At 39.4% G+C, this 18,173-nt stretch overlaps 2 protein-coding genes across 3 annotated transcripts in view; both read right to left on the reverse strand.

Annotated features, from left to right (window-relative positions):
* Positions 1 to 660: 660 nt before the first annotated feature.
* kctd13 (potassium channel tetramerization domain containing 13) lies at positions 661 to 8,849 on the reverse strand. Of its 2 annotated transcripts, none has more exons than XM_084071758.1 (8): positions 8,501 to 8,849; positions 7,359 to 7,440; positions 6,836 to 7,089; positions 4,725 to 4,894; positions 4,312 to 4,401; positions 2,842 to 2,894; positions 2,454 to 2,649; positions 661 to 1,978 (listed from the first exon to the last, which is right to left on the reverse strand). In XM_084071758.1, exons 3-8 carry the CDS (start codon positions 7,071 to 7,073, stop codon positions 1,754 to 1,756), a joined length of 972 nt encoding a protein of 323 aa, XP_083927884.1. In that variant the 5' UTR covers positions 7,074 to 7,089; positions 7,359 to 7,440; positions 8,501 to 8,849; the 3' UTR covers positions 661 to 1,753. The 2 variants fall into 2 exon arrangements, with proteins under 2 accessions (XP_083927884.1, XP_083927883.1); XM_084071757.1 differs by having other exon boundaries at positions 6,836 to 7,092.
* Positions 8,850 to 11,052: 2,203 nt separating this feature from the next.
* sez6l2 (seizure related 6 homolog (mouse)-like 2) overlaps positions 11,053 to 18,173 on the reverse strand; it is a gene marked incomplete at its 5' end in the record, with an annotated part of 29,510 nt that continues 22,389 nt past the window's right edge. The window contains 7 exons of the mRNA XM_084070648.1: positions 11,053 to 11,341; positions 11,629 to 11,740; positions 13,262 to 13,379; positions 13,867 to 13,905; positions 14,513 to 14,704; positions 15,746 to 15,940; positions 16,847 to 17,041. Of these exons, the coding sequence (XP_083926774.1) occupies positions 11,312 to 11,341; positions 11,629 to 11,740; positions 13,262 to 13,379; positions 13,867 to 13,905; positions 14,513 to 14,704; positions 15,746 to 15,940; positions 16,847 to 17,041 (881 nt within the window). The 3' untranslated portion in view covers positions 11,053 to 11,311. The remainder of the gene's footprint in view (positions 11,342 to 11,628; positions 11,741 to 13,261; positions 13,380 to 13,866; positions 13,906 to 14,512; positions 14,705 to 15,745; positions 15,941 to 16,846; positions 17,042 to 18,173) is intronic.

An 18,173-nucleotide genomic window follows, 5' to 3' on the forward strand; every position in this document is an offset into this window, starting at 1 on the left:
TGTTTACAGTATTGTGCTACTGTCTTTAGGACCCCCTCGAAAACAAGATGCTACATCACAAGGGGTTATTTCTAATAAAGAATTTCAATCATCACCGCACACATTCTGCCACCTTCTTTATCTCCTCCTTTATTGCTCTGCAGCACTCAGAGATCCCCAAGGCTATGCCCACGTGACACGTCCACCTCCTCCCTCAAGGACGTTTTGGCTGCCACATGACATCAACAGCCTGCCCTCCACATCCACGTGCTGGAAACCATTAAAAAAAACACCCTTCTTCCTTCTTCCAGCCAGGTCTACTCTGTATTGTGTTTCCGGTGTCATTTTACCATTGGGCCTTTAAGAGCATTTAAGAACAATTTGTCATTTCAGTGAGCTACCAAGAGTATTCAGACACATGCTTCCCGTTTTTAAATACAGTATATGTGATGGCTTCACTGTAATTATAATGGATTAACTTATAAAATTCAATGTGCTTAACCATAAAAGTTTTTTGTAATTAACTGAGGGTGTACAATTGATATACAGTTTGACCTTATAGTAAGCCTACTGTACATAAGAATCAATTAAAGATTGTGCTGTTTCAGACTAGAGGTTACAGTAATACGTGTTCTAATATCTTGCATGTACTTAAATGCATTAACCATACGTACACAGAAAATGATTCAAGCCATTTATTTAGAACATTTGCATGACCACTGACAAAGAAATGTTGGACGGAAGTTACAATAGTGCATATCGGAAGGTATCCTAAGCGGTCATTCAAAAACAGTGTGAACTACATACTGCTCTCATTCATGCATTTAAATAATTCTGAGTGATTAGGACGTGCCATTGATCAATTCAATGAGTGTCCTCTCCCTGAGGGAAATGAAAATACTAAAATGTGTGAAATGTTCAACTCATTTTGTAATACATTTTTAGTGGCTCGGTATCAATAAGGAGACTATAGTCGCATGTTTGACACATGCCATAAATAAAAGAAAAAAGGTGGGCGAAAATCATCAGATTACTACCTAACCAAATGTACACAGAATTGCATAAAATAAAAATGAAACTACCAGACAATAAATTAAGTTAATAAATTAATACAAAACACACGTCTTGAAACAAATAAAGTATCAATAATAACTTAAATAGGAAAAAGGAAAAAACAACAAAAGGTGTGCCGCTCCGCACTCACATTTACAGACAGTTCCCACCTGGCAAACAAAAAAATGACAGCCCCATTTTATTCCAGTGTTAACGTACCAACGATTAAATGTATATCGCCTCCTCTGCTCATCAGTGTGTTATGGTATTCCAACCCAAGTAACAACTATGCACCTAATGGCTTTCACATCACAACCTGAATGAAAAGTATTAGATGAACAATATAGTGGAGGGCTCTTAGTGCACGTTGTTAACAGCAGGGATAGGAGTTGAGGGATTTAAAACCCTGTTGGTGACCGAGGGGGCTATTCCTCATATCAAAACAAATAATATTCACATAACGTCTTCCATGTGCCCTGTAATTTGCCATTTTAAGAAATTACAAAAACGTTTTATTTTGTAAACATAATGGAAGCTATTTGTACTTCCACGTCTTTCTTATGTCAACAAGTCAGCCATATCAAAATGACTGATGTGTCTTTTTGAGACATTTATGGCAAATCCATGCTATTGCTATAATCAAGATCGTCCTTAATATTTCATATTGCTAGGCTCCACCAAGAACACTTGTACATTCATTCTCCCATGTCATACCATGCCACTAGTCCTTGTACACAGTCTGTTGGCCGTGTCCTCTCTCGTCATGCATGATATGCCTCCTGACGTGGATGCGTCGGACTCGCCTGTCTCCTCCGCTGGCACCCTCTTCTTCCGATTGGCCGGAGGAGTCTAAAAGGGCCAGACCTCCAGGACCTGTTCCTCTACCATTTTCATAGATGAGGATGTTAAGGGTCTCTTCAAAGATGCGCGCCTCAGGAAACTCAACCTAAATAAACCCACACACACAGATTAAGAAAAATTGTTACCCGGCTGTATGCCAAAAGGCCCTTACACACTTCAGAAAAGCTTCACCGTTTCATATTCCACAGAAATACCAAATAATCAGGACGTCATACATGTGGAAAGAACAAAACAGAAAGAAAAAAAAGAAGTACTATAGAGTTGCGTTTCTTCTGACCCCAAAGGAATTTGACTACGGAAAAAAGTATGCCTGAGTGGCTGAGAGATGGATGAGAGCTGTGATACATTACAGAGAGCCAGATGACTGCATCTCTAAATGTACGCTGTGAAATGGGGTGTTCATCTGAGCAAACCTGTTAAGATAATAATCACAACCCCCATCTGCAAAGTTGCCATTTAGTATGATGCATAATTGCAATTGAACTTCATTTGGTCCTTTGAATTTAATTGGTTGATGACAAACAAACGCAGTGTTCTGAAATAAATGATATCCTACTTACTTTGGTCTGTTTCTTCTCTGTGGCATACACTATGGAGGTGCAACAAACTTCAGCAATTTTGCGGCCTTCACCGTAGAATGACCAACAGCAGATCTCATCCCCCAGCACATCCTTCACAAACAGGACTCTGCCATTAAAGCGTAGCCCAAGCTTGTCAAAGAGCTCAATGTTCTTCAGCAGGTTATCGTCAGAGTTACTGGTAATAGAGAAAAACAAGAAAGGCCAAGACGTTATCACAACTTATCAGCAGACACTTAAGCTCTAGTTCAAAGCTTCTACATCAAAGCAGTGCAATCTTCTACAGGTGAAAACAGACGGAGTGACAATGCTTTTGACTTCAGTTTTTCACATTCTGTCTGAGCCATCCATCTTCAGCCTCAATTCTTACCTGGTGTAAGAATATTTGTTGTTTCCCCTGTTGTTCTGCAGTTTTACAACAGGCTGCGGAGAGAGGGGGAAAGAAATACAGAGGAGACTTAATGTTCAGTTGCAGGAAGATGCTAATGTTTGCAAATGGAAGAGATATTCTATGGAGATGACCTAATCTCAAAATGCTGGTGAAGGCCTGAGGAGCTGAAACACATCCGTTTGTCACATCATAAATCTCTTCAGGATGAACACATATTTCCTTGAAGGTGTACAATTATATTGAGTATTACTTTGATATTAACTAAATCAAAATGACAGGCATGCAAATTTGATGGATCAGTTCAGTACTCTACTACCAGCACATCTTTTCATCAACTTGCTTATCTGAACCCCGGACCTAAATATCCTATATTCAAATTGTCTACTGGGAGGACCGGACAGCCGGCGGATATCTCCATATATGGACATATCCGTCAGATCGGCGGTGAAACGGGAACTCTAGTTGTATAAAATCTGTTACAAGTTGAATCTGTATCTATATACCATGGCTGTGGAAAATATTTGTTTCTGATTGGCTGGCAGGTGTCCACTAATAGTGTAAATCGGGACCCCTCAAACGGTAGACACAGTCAATATTTTAATTACCATTCCGAATTAATTCAATACTCATGTAACCTAAACTACATGTACCCACAACAGCAAAAACAAATAGCAGCTGTTTGTTGGACAAGAAAGCTTTTGTATGGTGTTTTATTGCTGTGCTGAAGCCAAGCATTCTAGAACAGGGTTTGTCTTTACAGCATGTGTATGTATGAATCTATTGATGTCTTCCCCTCACAAGTAGACCAGTCACAGCTCACGCCACTATGAGCATGATTTCACGAACCAGAATCACCTCTGGCCACAGACGAATGCAGCATGAACTGGGTACACAAGGTTTTACTCTGGCAAAACCTGAACATACTGACGTATGATTCAGACCCTCAGTCGCTTAAGATGGTGGGTCTGACCACATGAGACTATGGTCAGGGTTAAGTCTCATTTATTCTCTGTCCCACGACGGTGTCATTCTTATAAAATAGCAAGCTTGTGATCTTGTAGGTCTGCCATTTGTCGCATGACACAGCCGAAGTGAGAATTGGGCTAAAGGATGTGGGGAGGCATTCACCATGACTAGCTGCTACTGTAGCAGATGTGAAAGGCTGCAGGCTCCCAGGCACCGAAAGTGAAACCACATCCATGAATAAAAGTCAAAGGCTTATAAACAAGAATACCCTGAAGAAGACAAAACAGTGCATTTTGTTTATTATAACTCCTTTTGCATTGTTTTTTTTTTTTTTAACTTTGATAGTTGAGTGTCACAAAAAATAATTCCACAATTATTAAAAGAATACATGCAAACAGCCTCTCTTTCCGTTTCTTTGGTAAGTGGCCAGGGCATATTATAATACCCATCCTACCTTCATTCCTAAAGATGTTCAAACCTTACCTTCCTACAGGTTGCAATCATCCTCTGTTCCTCTTTGGCAGAGGTAATCATTGGGATGCGACACACGCTTTCATAGACATCCTTTTGTTTCTGCAAGCAAATAGAGACATGTGATTGGAGTGGGCACTGCTACTGTCATCTTTTAAAAGCAGGCTTAAGACCTAATTTTCCCAGGCTTTTGTTAGTGTTGGTGTGCGTGCGTGTGTGGATGGCAGGCATACTTTGTATATATATTTATAATGTTTCAATAATGATTTTGTCTTGAAGTATACCTGATTGAATTGAAGTATACCTGGTATGAAATGTGCTAAACCAATAAGATTGGCTTGCCTTGGAAAAGTTCCTACTACGATCAATGTACACTTGAGCAATTTCTTTCGGCTGAATAACTGGGGGACACTTGCTTACAGTACCTGCATGGCAGTGAGACAGTGTTGGATGAGTCCCTGTACTCTGTAGTACTGAGCCTCTTTCAGAATCTCTTCGAGCTCTCTGTGCTCGTCAGGAAGTGGCACTGAGCCATCTCGCAGGAAGTTCAAAACCAGTGCAAAATGCCGCCCACAGCGATCCAACACTACCCATCCTACAAGAGGGAAAGAATTGATCTAAGGCATTTGCATTCTTCTTCTCAAAGGTTTATGTTATTGCACGTGATGGTACTTTGCTCCCGATTAGGGCTGTGTACCAAAATTCCACACCTTTATGGCACAGAGTGAACTGATTGGATACCGTCGAGTACCAAAAAATGCATTGTCATTTGATACCAAAGATACCTACAGCCAAATTAAATGTATTACGTGTTGCATTAAAAAAAAAACTGATACAAGCTCCACTTAAACATTGTCATCTTGTAGATCTGTTTCTATCGCAAGGCATGCAGTAAAAACCCTACTTTACACCCAGAGGCGGAGCTCACATGTTGTATTGAGAGGTTGGACTACAGTATGTGTAGTATAGGTGTAATAAGAGATCAAATGTAAATAAAACATTGCTACCAAGACCGACATGGTGAATTTGATGAAACACTTGAACGTGCATTTAAGACCATAACATTGCTCCATGGTGTGCACATCAACCTTTCCCAAAGGCTGCTAAATAAGTACTTACAGGTTGTGCATAACAGCATATCTGCGTTACGGACATTTCCCCCTCTTTAATCATCCCTGACCAAACAGATTTTTCACTGTATGAGTAAAGCCCTATTTGCACTCGATTAGTATTATCTGGGAACCTCTGTGTCTTATGTGGCGCAGGATAAGCAAACACTTGTAATTTACAGACATTATCCTCAAAAGAATGTGTGCACTCTCTGAGTTAGGATGGGTTAGTTACATAGACATTATGTATTTGCTCTGATTGAACTCATTCTGATTAGAGATTCCAACTTAAATGTTTACATACTGTAAACCAGGGTTTGGCAACCTTTTTATCATGAATTGCCATGTTTTTATTTTCTTGATAGTCAATCATCAATGTGCCATATATTATCAACATTACATTCAATTTTATTATATCTCCGAGACTCCTTCCCCAGTCAGAGTTTGAATGTAGAATTATGTGTAGGATGTCATTTGTAATTCAATTGACTACGTTTTAAATATTTTATTGTAAAAGAAATATCCTGTGTGTGCCAGTGATCAACCTCCCCTTTGCCAATGTTGGCACCCGTGCCTAAGGTTGCCTACCCCTGCTGTAAAGTGTAAACACTAAATCAAGTCATCTGGCCCTGCCGCCCGAGGCATTTAATCATTTTCATTGACAGGCATATCATGTCCTTGGAACAATATTTGTTTCCGCTGTTCTTTCTATGAGAAAATGTCTGAATGACACAATGGTCATTCATGAAATTATGCACGTTAATGGAGAGAGGTATCCCAGAGTAGGTGATCAAGCAAGCAAAGAGCTGTGCAGAACACTGGGTGGTCTCGACTCTCAAATCAATTTGGGATCCACAAGAGCACCACAAATGAATGTGTATAGTCTACGTTTTGTGTAGACATGGTGAACGAGCCAATTAAACAAACAATCAAACCATGTACCAGAGGTGTTGGAGATTGCCAGAACTTCAGAGGCAGGCAGCGCATCCCATCTCCTATATTATGGTACTGATTATAGATTAGAGTTTAGTGCGTGCGTAATACGCGTCTGGAAAGCTAGGCTATTGTCTTGTCACCAGCTCGAACTGCGCAAGGCTGATCGCATAGGGGGTGCAGAGTGGTTAAGGCGTGTACCACATAGGCTGATGCCTGACAGCGAGTCCAGGATTCGATTCCCGAGCCTGGCAGACCGTTGCTGAATGTCACTCCCCGAATCTGTCTCCCTGTTTCCTGTCAATCTTCACTGTCTGTGAACTATCAATTTCAAGCTTCAACAAGTTACAATCCCAGTTAGTCCTGTCTGGGACCACGGCTCTGTATTTTAAAACAGGATTAATTACGGTATACTGCAGGTCCGTAGTAATGTTACAGACCCAAGTTTGACAACAAAAGGATCTCTGCTCATCAGAAAGAAAACATACACTCACCTTCTGAGTCTATGGTGACCTCTGTACCTCCATTGCAAATGCTCCTCAACAAGCTATCCTCTTTGCTTAGTGTCTGAACGGTGGTATAATGCAGCGAGCCACCGACGTTCAGCTTGACATACTTGCTCCCAAGCAGACCACGTATAGTAATACCATGCTCCCCTGTGTCCTGGCAGGCAGAATGGGGAACAGTGCCAGAGACAGCAGTCATACTGCTAGCTGAGGCCTCAGCAGACATGGAGTTTTGAGAGTTGCTGCTGCAACACACAAGACAAAAAGATGATAAGGCTGATGGGTCAATAAGTTCTTTTATACAATAACAGTTATTTCATTTCTATAGCGTTTTTCAAACATATGCACGTTCACGATAATTTAAAAAATAATCTTAGTGTAAAAAATATACAGCGATTGTCAAACAGAAATTGCAGCTGCTTTGCAACTTTACAGAAGCTGGACTGCAATGCAATAACAGAATTGAGCGTGTGCATGTGAAAGGGTGAGAGCATATGGGTGGGATACGAACCCTGGTCGAGGTAAGGGAAGGGGGTTGGAGTTGGGTCCCAGTTGGATATGGACCCTGGTTGGTGTAAGACGCAGGAAAGGGTCTGGACAGGTACAGGATTACAAATAAACTATCTAGTCAGTATTCATTCCTACACCAGTACAACCAAATAACTTCACTACTACAAAGGCCAACTTGAAGAAATGTTTTCAATCGCCTCTTCAAAGTTACATACAGCTTCTTTTGTCGTAAGATGGTGTGTCATGCGTCACATTTTCTGTGTGAAAATCAGTTATTTCTGGCTTGCGAGTGACACATCATACTAAACACTAGCCATGGTTCACATGACGCTCATGTTTCAGGGCTAACTAAACACAAATGAAACATGAAGTGTGAATGCAGCACATGGTTTTACTTGCTCTTTAGTGAAAAGATCTCAGTTCATGTAGACCATTCAGTGCTTATTATAAACAATATCTAAAAAAAAAAAAAAAAAAAATCAGATGTCACCAGGTAATTGTTATATAAATTGCCACATTTACAGGTTAATTGGTTCTTGTTGGGCATACGATGTATACAATGCAAAATTGTACTCAAGTACTGTACTTCAGTAAAGTAAAAATACCTCAAAATTGTACTTGAGTAATTCCAATTTTCAATAATGTTACTTCTACTCCACTACATCTCAAAGGCAAATATTGTACTTTTACTCCACTACAATTATTTGAAAACTTTAGTTACTTTGCAGATTTTGATTATTATTACAAAACATACATACCCACTTCAGCCCTAAATCCATTTCAGCCATTTGAAAATAGCAGATCTACAAGCTCACAATGTGAGCTATTTTCAAGATATTTGTATACATTTTATTCGTTTGAAAACTTGGCATTCTGCATAATGAGTACTTCCTACTTTTGGTACTTTAAGTACCACTTTTCTACTTTTACTTGTAACTTTTACTTTTTTCTACATTGCAGTATTGATACTTCTACTTAAGTAAAACAAATAAAAGTACTTCTTCCACCACTGCTTTCATGTTCCTTTATCTCCACATACAGTATTAGGTAGCCTGAAGTTAGCCAACATTAGCCAGCAACTACAACTGCTAACTGTGGTCAAAACCCTTATAACTAACATGGATAACGTGTTTCTGAACTTACCACACCAAACATCCAAGGGATTGGCTTTAAATACAGGTTAGAGTTTGCAGAAATTATCAATGTAAACAAGGATGATCCACACAGGCTGCATTTAACAACACAGCTAGCTTAGCTTAGCTTAGCTTAGCGTAGCTTACTGATGTTTTAAATAGCATCCCTGCTATAGGTGCTAAATATCAAAGCAGTTAATGCTGTCTTTGTGGCAGGTTACCCTGACAGCAGCCTTCTTCCGTTATGCACGAAACCAGCAGCTTTAAAAGAAACGAAGTGGAAATAATAATAATAATGAAGAAAAAAAAACAGGTCAACTATGGACTGAAATTTTAAGGACTGATTTCTCTCCTGCTTCTCTTCCGCCTATCAGTGTTGCCATGTTTTGCGACATAAATAAGCAACTAGGTCCATGAAAACAAGCCCAAAGGGTTAAACCACTGGTTTAAATGATAATTAAAAAAAATGGAAGCAAGTCTATACAAGCAAGTACACTTTAGAAACAAGCCCAAAAAAATGCAACCCGCAAAACAACCAAAATGTACAAGCAACTTTACTGAAAAAGAAGCCCAAAGTGGCTTATAATAAGCGGACATGGCAACGCTGCCACTTATTCTTCTTCTATGAGGCTTTTACACAAACTACTGTACTTAGAAAAGCGCATTAGTGTCACCTTCTGGGGATCTGGGAATACAGTACAATGCTCTGACTGGTTTCAAAATAATCAGTGGTATAAAGTAACTACGTAGTACGTACATTTACTCAAGTAGTATACTTAAGTAAAATGTTGTATTTTTTTTACTTCACTGGAGTATTTCCCATTTTCAGTACTTTTATTTCTACTATGAAATGGGACATTCTGCATAATGAGTAGCCTACTTTTACTTTTACTTTTAAAAATGTTAGTACTTTTTCCACCACTGAAAATTATGTAAAAATATATAATATAATATCGGTATAATATAATATATGTATGTTTCTTTTCACTGGTTATGTAGCCTGTTTTGCATTTTTAGCGGTGCCAACCGCTCTACACTTGACTTTGTCCGTCCGTATGTCCGTTTGTCCGTTTGTCCGTTTGTCCGTTTGAGCACGGGCTTTAAACAGCTATAACTCCAGTTCGCAGCATGCCAGCAAGTCCAAATTTGGTATGTGGACTTAGACCACCAATAGGGATGAGCATTGACTGCTGAAGCCCCGCCCCGCCCTATCATAGCGCCACCAGGAGGCCACTGGCTTTAAACAGCTATAACTCCAGTTTGCAGCATGCCACCAAGTCCAAATTTGGTATGTGGACTTACACCACCAATAGGGACGAGCATTAATTGCTGAAGCCCCGCCCCGCCCTATTATAGCGCCACCAGGAGGCCCCGCCCCAAAGGCACCGCTTCCTTCACACAGGGTGTGATTTTTTATATTCTATTTGACATAAGTTATAAATAAAACTTTTTTAAGTCACCATTTAACACCATTCAACAGAGACTTTATTTCAAGTTCAGCAAATAAATTTACTGCCTTCAAAAGTGTGTATTTTTTATATAAAGCAAATAAATACTACTAATGATAAGAAGAATTAATCTACAAAGCAACAGTCTCGATCCTTCATTTTGGCACAGTGAACGAGACTAAATTCACCGCTGAAACAATCAGTTATAAATAAATACATAATGCATCACAGCAAGCAGTCAAGTTTGTAATTCTTCATCAACATAGTGCATACAACATCAAATCTGATAACAATGATAAACGGTCAATAACTATAATGAGAATGGCAAGATTCAGCAGAAGCAATAAAATGTACAATCAGTGCATGCTATAAGCATAATGACATTCATGTCCTCACCTTTTCTAACATGTCATATGACATCAGGTGAAAATACACTCCAGTTACAACTAAGAATAAAAAATAATGCTGGTTTCGTAATCTTTATGAAGTAAACACTATGGCAACAAGAGATGGCACATTGAGAGACAATAAATTATTTAACATTATATTTTGGCACTGGATTTGGCACATATGATAATGTGTATGATTACATATATATATATATATATATATATATATAAACCCTCATGATACGTGTGTGTGTGTGTGTGTGTGTGTGTGTGTGTGTATATATATATAGTTATGAGTCTCCGTATTATAGTAAGTCAAATATTTACATTCAATTATTCAATTTGTGTATGACTGTGACATAGGCAGAGGGAAACACAGAGAGAGAGAGAGAGAGAGAGAGAGAGAGAGAGAGAGAGAGAGAGAGAGAGAGAGAGAGAGAGAGAGAGAGAGAGAGGGGGGGGGGTTAAAGAGAATGAAAAGGAAATTGTCTGTTGATCTTGAAAATAAATAACATTAGCTCTTCCCCTCTGACACATCCAAAAATGATGAAAATTAAACAACACCATTAAGGATAGATTATGTTCATGACCATTACCCTTGATTGTTACATATATAAAGTATTGCCAAGTTCTCTAAAGTTTTGGCCTCATAATATTTGAAGTTATTAAACAAAACCACCCTTTTGCCCTTTTTTCTTATGCTTCCATACTCCATAACGTCGCTCTGTTTTTCACCTCTGACCCTTAATAAGGCACCAATCCAAATGACACAGAATGGTGGGCTGCAGAAAAGAGCCCACAGTTGAGATGAGCACGTCTCTAATTCATATCACATTAGACGCAGTGATGGTGAAACAGAAAGAGAATGACACAACTGAAATGATAAAGAGGGGAGTGAGGCCGTCCAAGAGAGAGAAGTTGTCCTCCAACAAGACTTGAATCTTTCTGTTGTTTTAAATCCACTTCCTGACATTTTTCCCACATCTAGATGGATACTTCATATTCCCGTGTATCCTGTGGCCCAAGTAAGAATACAAATTACAAATACAATTAATTGGGAATGTTCTTAAAAATACAAAAAACAACAACATTTTATTGAGAAAAAAAATCAAAAAATGATGACTACATAGAATTTAATTGCTTGTATGAAGATTGTCCATTGTCCATTGTTCACTATAAACTATGTAAGCACACATGAGCCCACCAAATATGTTGACAGTATTAAACCCGATTCATACTTTGTGGTACAATGGTGTAATTAAGCATTAACATTAGCATTAAGTATTAACTAAGGCACTCACCCCTGCCTCATAAAGAGGATTGTTGAAATCTGACTCGACTGTAATTGGACTGTATGAGTGTGTATGAGAAAGAGACTTCCAGAATAGAGGCTTCCACTCTAGTCTGCATATGCTGTGGGTTAGAGAAAGAGATGGGAACAGTTTTGAGAACTTATGAAAATAACTGTAATAGAAAATAGGTTATGATAACATAACAGCCTAACATCACTGATGGCTAGCATGTATGAATTAATCTATTATAACACAGTTGAACTGGAACTCCCCATTGGAACGCACTGAATTTGAAAAACTGCTATTGTAGGTTTTAGTTACCATCGTGCATTTTCTTTCTTATGCTTGTTGGTGAATCTGGTTGCTAATGGCCGGCATCCACATTATCAAAGAAATACTACATTAGAGGCCATAACTCCAGGTCATGATATGCCATTATAATATCATGGCCAAAGCTATTGCTTTGATAAAACAGTTACCAAATATGTCAAAAGCAAAATTATAGCATATCCCGATTAAAACAGTTTTTAATAACAATTTAATTACAAGAATAATTTCAACAGGGGGCGGCCATAGCTGAGTGGTTAGTGAACCCGCCTAGGGAGCCAGAGGCCCTGGTTGCCCCAGGTTCGATTCCAGACCAGGTCAGCATATGTGTCGATGAAATGAAATTTGTCCCTGAGCAAGACTCTTAACCCCTAATTGCTCACAGGTTCTCATTGGAAACAAGACCGCAAGGACTTTCATGAACGACCTGTTATCAATAGGAATTATCCTTAACAAGAAAGTAGTCCCTGACTGCCTGCACAAATAAGATGATTACTACTATGCAATGTTCAGATTTTAGATTTTTCCACACGTTTGCCAGTCTCATATTTGAGCAGCTGTGCCTGTCATCCTCTGCTGTTTCTGATATGGGTACAGAAATCTCACAACATTTCATTGACCCGCAACTTTGATGCTGTTTGAAGATTTAAAACTACACCTTTTTCCTGACAGCAGTCATCATCAAAGCAATGCTCAACATTTGCTTCATTTTGCTCTTATTAGACTGGTGACGTCAGTCTCCAGTCTCTCTGAACAGGCTCAAAGGAATTTGGCTTTAGCCCCGCCCCATTATAAAACCTTTTGGAAGTGCACGCTCACAATTCCACGTCAGAGAGAGAGAGAGAGAGAGAGAGACCCATTTCAACCACAGACACACAGGCAGTTTTCAAGTTCATCAATCTCATCTTTTAGCAGCTCTACATGTCATTATTTTTATTTTTTTCTGCGAGAGACACGCATTGCTCTATCCACTCCTCCATAGTTAAACCTCTATGAAGGTCAAACTTCACCTTAAATGTTGACATTTTACTCTGGATTTCACCTTGACATACAGTTTATAGCCTACATTGTTTTCTAGCCACAGAATGCCATAGGACTTATAAATACATTAGACAGTCATAGCCATGGTACAGTATACAGTATGCTTAGTAGTATTATACACCTATCAACCAGTCAGATTGTGTGATTTGAGCTATCAAATCAACACAACTGTAGTTTATAAAATGCACTCTAACATACTATACTACTGTATACAGTATTATGAGTTCTCAGTATATTCCAGACACTAATCACTCACCGTATGGATGACACTTACTTTGTATAATACATGTAAATTCCTCCAATCAATAGGATGACCAGGATTATGGGCAGAATTATTGCCAAGGCAATGTTCTCACTCAGTATCTGATGGGAAGGCTCGAATGACTGGGAAACTGAAAAATGCCCCAAACAAATACATTGATCACAATGATAGTGGAACTTCACTTAAAATGAATTTTACACTGATTAAATGTTATATTGTGTTAGGGAGGGAGGACATGTCTGAGAAAAATTCTCAGTGGAAACACATTCAAAGGTTTGTCAGATTATTTAAATTCGGGGAGCTGGTATAATCTCTGCCAATCGACATCTTGTGTTGAGATTATTATTCAAATTTGAATGTATTCTTCAAAGTCAATCAAGAAGTTCCCTGTGACCAAGAAATGCAATCCCAAATTCATAAAAAGAGTTCTTAAAAAGAAAGAAATGTGGAATCTACAGCATAAAAAAGCTCCCGTATTGCTAAATAAACAAAAACACTATGAATCACATCACAGTTTTAAATATTATATAGTTTGGTTTGCACAGATATCTTGACATTATGAGCAAAGGAATTGCTTTATCTTCAACATTTCTTGGATATGAAAAAAAAAAAATTACCTTCTAATTTGTGATCATCCAATAGCTCCTCATATGCCACTATGTGAGGAGAAAAGGTGATTAGAGTTTCACAAACACACAAGATAGAGAACATGGTTGTTGCTGACTGGCTCTTTCTGACTAAAAATTATAACCCAGAACCCTCCATAACCTGAAACGTTCCAGAAACCATGAAGTTCTGTGATGTTTTTTGTTGTTAATTGTTTTGGTTAACATTTCCATTATATTCAGAACCAGCCCTGAAGGGGGAGGTACATCATTAAAAGAAACTGATAAAAAAAAGGGAATAACCTGGAAGCCAGATGGAAGTCTGGAAGCCTTGCAAAACATATATTACCCTCACTGGTATTTATCAGTACATTCTATTCAATGGGACATCTTGTTATTGTGCACAAAAAACGTGGAAACAAATTTGCTCATAACTTTAAGACACTTGTTAATGGGAATCCTTAGCGCTGTTTTTCCTTGTGCTTTCTCTCTTTCCTTTCAAACCAAGTGGCATTGAATTAATTTCACCCCAGAATGCAAACATAAGCCCCAAAGGTGCACAAAAGTGTACAAATGTAACCAAATGGATCCATTTGGTTACATTTGTACTCTCGAACACTGAGGACTTCACTGTGAGGGACACTAAGACAGGTTTTACCTTTACAAAATGGTGGTGGGCTGTTCCACTGAGATGGGTGACCTGGGACACAGTTGATAATGACCTCCCCGATGAGTTCATAGCCTTCATAACAGAAGAAACGCAGCGTCTCTCCTGCTTGGTAGCTGTGCTTGTATAAGGTCTGGTAACCGTTGTCAGGAACACCAGGGTTTGGGCATGGGTCATACTTTACTGTTTAGTGCACACACAAAAAAAAAACAACACTGGTTGGTTGGAGCCTTGGAGCTATAATGAAAGAGCTGTAAGCATAGGATGCTCTCCGTTCTTCAGTATTATCTTCAATTTGAAATTAATATGTTATTTTAGGACACAATTTATGCAATGTTATATCTTTTCATAATATTAATGGGTAAATATGTAACACTGGTTTGGCTGGAATTTAAAAGATAGAATAGATTCCATAGCCTGGAGAGAGCATGACCGTGTAATTGACTGGTTGTCGTCAGGCAGACAAAGTGACAAGGATGGAGGCTACTGCAAATGTTATGCATTTCCTGACAAGATTATGAAAACCATTTTACATAAATAATTTTACAGAAATAGATAGATAGTTTAATGATGGTCCTGTGACTGAGTCCCTTGTTGCTCTTCTCCAAAAAAAGCAAGAGCAAGATAAAACAGTTGAGTTGACACTCGACTGCATGTACCCCAGTAGGTTTGTTACTTTAATGAAACCTCCTGAAAGACCACGTGCACCGTAAAATCCTCCGTCTCAATTGAAAGGTAAAGTTTGAATCCTAAATCCTATTGTTCTGATGTTTAGAGATTATAAGGTATACTGTATGTATTGGGTGGGGAAAACAATACCCTATATCTTCTCTTGTGTATTTCTATTTCCCATCTGCAACGTGAACATGTACATCTGTGAAGTCAAACGCATCGTTTCCCCTCATCAGTCGTTCACGCCGTGCCGTTTTGCACCATCGAGTGTAGGCCCGATGACGCAAAACAATATGTTTGCGTTTGATGTCACGGGCATATATTTCCATATTTTGCAGGAGAAATACACAAAGGACAAAGGGTATTTTTACCCATACTATATGATCTCCTCACATCAGACCAATAGGATTCAGGGTAAATCAGCGTTCAAATAATTAAAGCTTTTTTCCCTTCTGGTTTGACCACTCTCCGAGTAAAACATTTATAAATGAACATTGAGGATTTAGCTGTGTGTGTTGAATAAGTAAATCAGAAGGTAAGGGATGGACTCACAGACACACTTTGGGCTGCGGTCACTCCATTTCGGGGTGCCAGTGTCCCGTCCATGGCAGGAGATTTGGCTGGGTCCTTCCAGTTGATAACCCTGGTTGCAAGAGAAGCGGACCACTGTTCCCACAGCGAAACCCGCTTCAGGTCTCACTGAGCGCGCTCCGTTCACCACCTCTCCTGGATCAGGACACTGCTGAACTAAAGGGGGACAGAGTTGCAGAAAAACTGTAATCATAATGTTTAATTCAGATAATTCCATAAAGAAACTTTGATTCCCAGAAGAGAGAGATACTTGGATAATAATTCAATAGTAATAATATTGTTGTTATTCTTTGAATAAGAAACAGCGTACAAGCAAAACAAAGTGCATAGCATTTTTGCCTTTACTACAGGATATATTGCCAAAGCAAAAATAGAAATGCTTCACTTTATTAATGGTTACTAGACCAAGTGCGCAGGCAAAAGTAGTCCCCCTCTCTCCCTCCCCCTCCCCCTCTCTCTCTCTCCAGCCAGCAAGCATGGCCACATTCTTGACATTCTTTGACATAAAAATGCGAATAAAGAGCTGAGATTTAGTGATATCGAAGAACTGGCTCGACAGTTCCATGCACATGGTAATGGTCAATGGCTGTGCGCGATTTGAGAGCAATAGCGCCAGGCAGTGAGGAGAACAGGGCAGAAGAATTTTTGATATAAAAATGGGAATAAACAGCTGATATTTAGTGATATCGAAAAACGGGCTTCGGAGTTCCATGCGCATGGTGATGGTGAATGGCTGTGCGCGATTTGAGAGCAATAGCTCCAGGCACCGAGGAGAACCGGGCAGAAACGAGTTTGGGCTCACAGGTTTGGCTTCATTGGTTTGGTCTCAGACAGACACTAACTACTACAGAGGTTACTAGAATTATAGGAGGATGTCTGAGTCAGAGTGACGTGTCCGTGGTCCGCCAGCTGGCCAACCCATCCGCCCGCCTGCCAAACAAATCACTGATGTCATTACAAGAACTGACACATGTGTGTCAGTTCTTGTAATGACATCAGTGATTTGTTTGGTTTGAGGACACAGATCTTTTAAAAAGTAGACTGTTACCAAAATGTTCTCACCTTTGACACAGGTAGGTGGACTGTTGCTCCAGGAAAGGTCCCATTGGCAAGTAATGATGTCAGAGCCACTGATGTCATATCCTGGTTGGCACTGATACGTCAACACACTGCCTCTCACAGGAGAGGTGTGGGAGGAGCTAATCCAGCCATATTCAATTTGAGGGAGTGGGGGGCAGGTGTCATTTGGTTCCACCTCTGCAGGAGACACAACAGGTGCAGTTTAAAGACAGCAACTTGTAGCGCTGCCACACATGTGTAAAAGAGGATTTAGTTTTATAATGGCATTTAAAAGTTTATGCCTATGAATTAAAATAGTCCTTAAATTAACGCCATCCTTTAAGGGTAAGGTCCTATCGTTTTGTGATGTTTATGTTTTCATTGTGTTATTGTTTTGGGGGGTTTATATGTTTATGCTTTCATTTTGATGTATTCTGATGGATTGATTGACATTGATTGATGGGTCTGTGAATGACGGACGCACCATATAGAGTGCGGAAGTTGCCGGCCCTCGGGGGGAAAAGAAATGACAGAGACAAACCGTCAGGGAGTCCACGGGAGACCTGGTTTAGTTTGATTATTTGTCTGTTCCTCGAAGCTATCAGTGGAAAATAGCAAAGGCCACATTATCTGTCAATACTCACCGATAAAGGGAAGAAACGCTGAGGACATTCTTCTATTGGTGAGACCGTTTATTTTGTGTTTATATCCAGCGTGGATTTACGTTTCTTTTCTCCGTGGAGATCTGCCGTTTCTTGGGATTATTCCGCTTCTGGAGAGGATTACTTTTGCTTTTGGATTTCTTTTGGATTAACCTTTTTTCGTGCTGTTTTGGGGAAGCGTTTGGGAGACGCCACAAGGAACTATACTGGAACAATAGGCGCGTGCGCGCGAGCGTGCGGGAGACGCGGACTTTACCGTCGGGCTTCATGATCTGCTACTTTTGCAATGCATGTATTATTTTCCTGTCATTTGATTTAGATAAAAGGGTTAAACTTGACCACAAACTTTCGTGCTTTATTTCTGGCTGTGTTTATTTGTTGTTTATTTGTTGAAGTGCACTGCTCTCAACATAATCAATTGTATCTGTAAAGAGATCATTCAATACCCGTGATTTAAAAAATAGTAACAGTCAAATATATAGTATCTGACCGTTACATATGGTGGCCCGTACGGGGAATGATTTAAATTGATTTTGTTTTGTTTGTTTTGTATTGAACATTGAACAATATGGCAGAACACCCAGTAGATACAGCCGAGGTTATTGATACTCCATCTACTCCAGTGAATGAAAATATGCCTGTATTTGGTGACCCCGATTTCACCGCAG

The sequence above is a fragment of the Gymnoscopelus microlampas genome (genome assembly GCF_963454915.1).
Source record: "Gymnoscopelus microlampas genome assembly, chromosome: 11".
In the NCBI taxonomy this organism is placed as follows: domain Eukaryota; kingdom Metazoa; phylum Chordata; class Actinopteri; order Myctophiformes; family Myctophidae; genus Gymnoscopelus; species Gymnoscopelus microlampas.

Bases quoted from the DNA above. Each gene is read 5' to 3' on its own strand.
- kctd13 (XM_084071758.1), bottom strand. From the start codon at position 7,073: ATGTCTGCTGAGGCCTCAGCTAGCAGTATGACTGCTGTCTCTGGCACT. The intron at 2,895-4,311 runs GTAAGGTTTGAA...CTCTCTCCGCAG, and splicing joins TGATTGCAACCTGTAGGAAG to CCTGTTGTAAAACTGCAGAA. The intron at 1,979-2,453 runs GTAAGTAGGATA...GGGTTTATTTAG, and splicing joins CAGAGAAGAAACAGACCAAA to GTTGAGTTTCCTGAGGCGCG.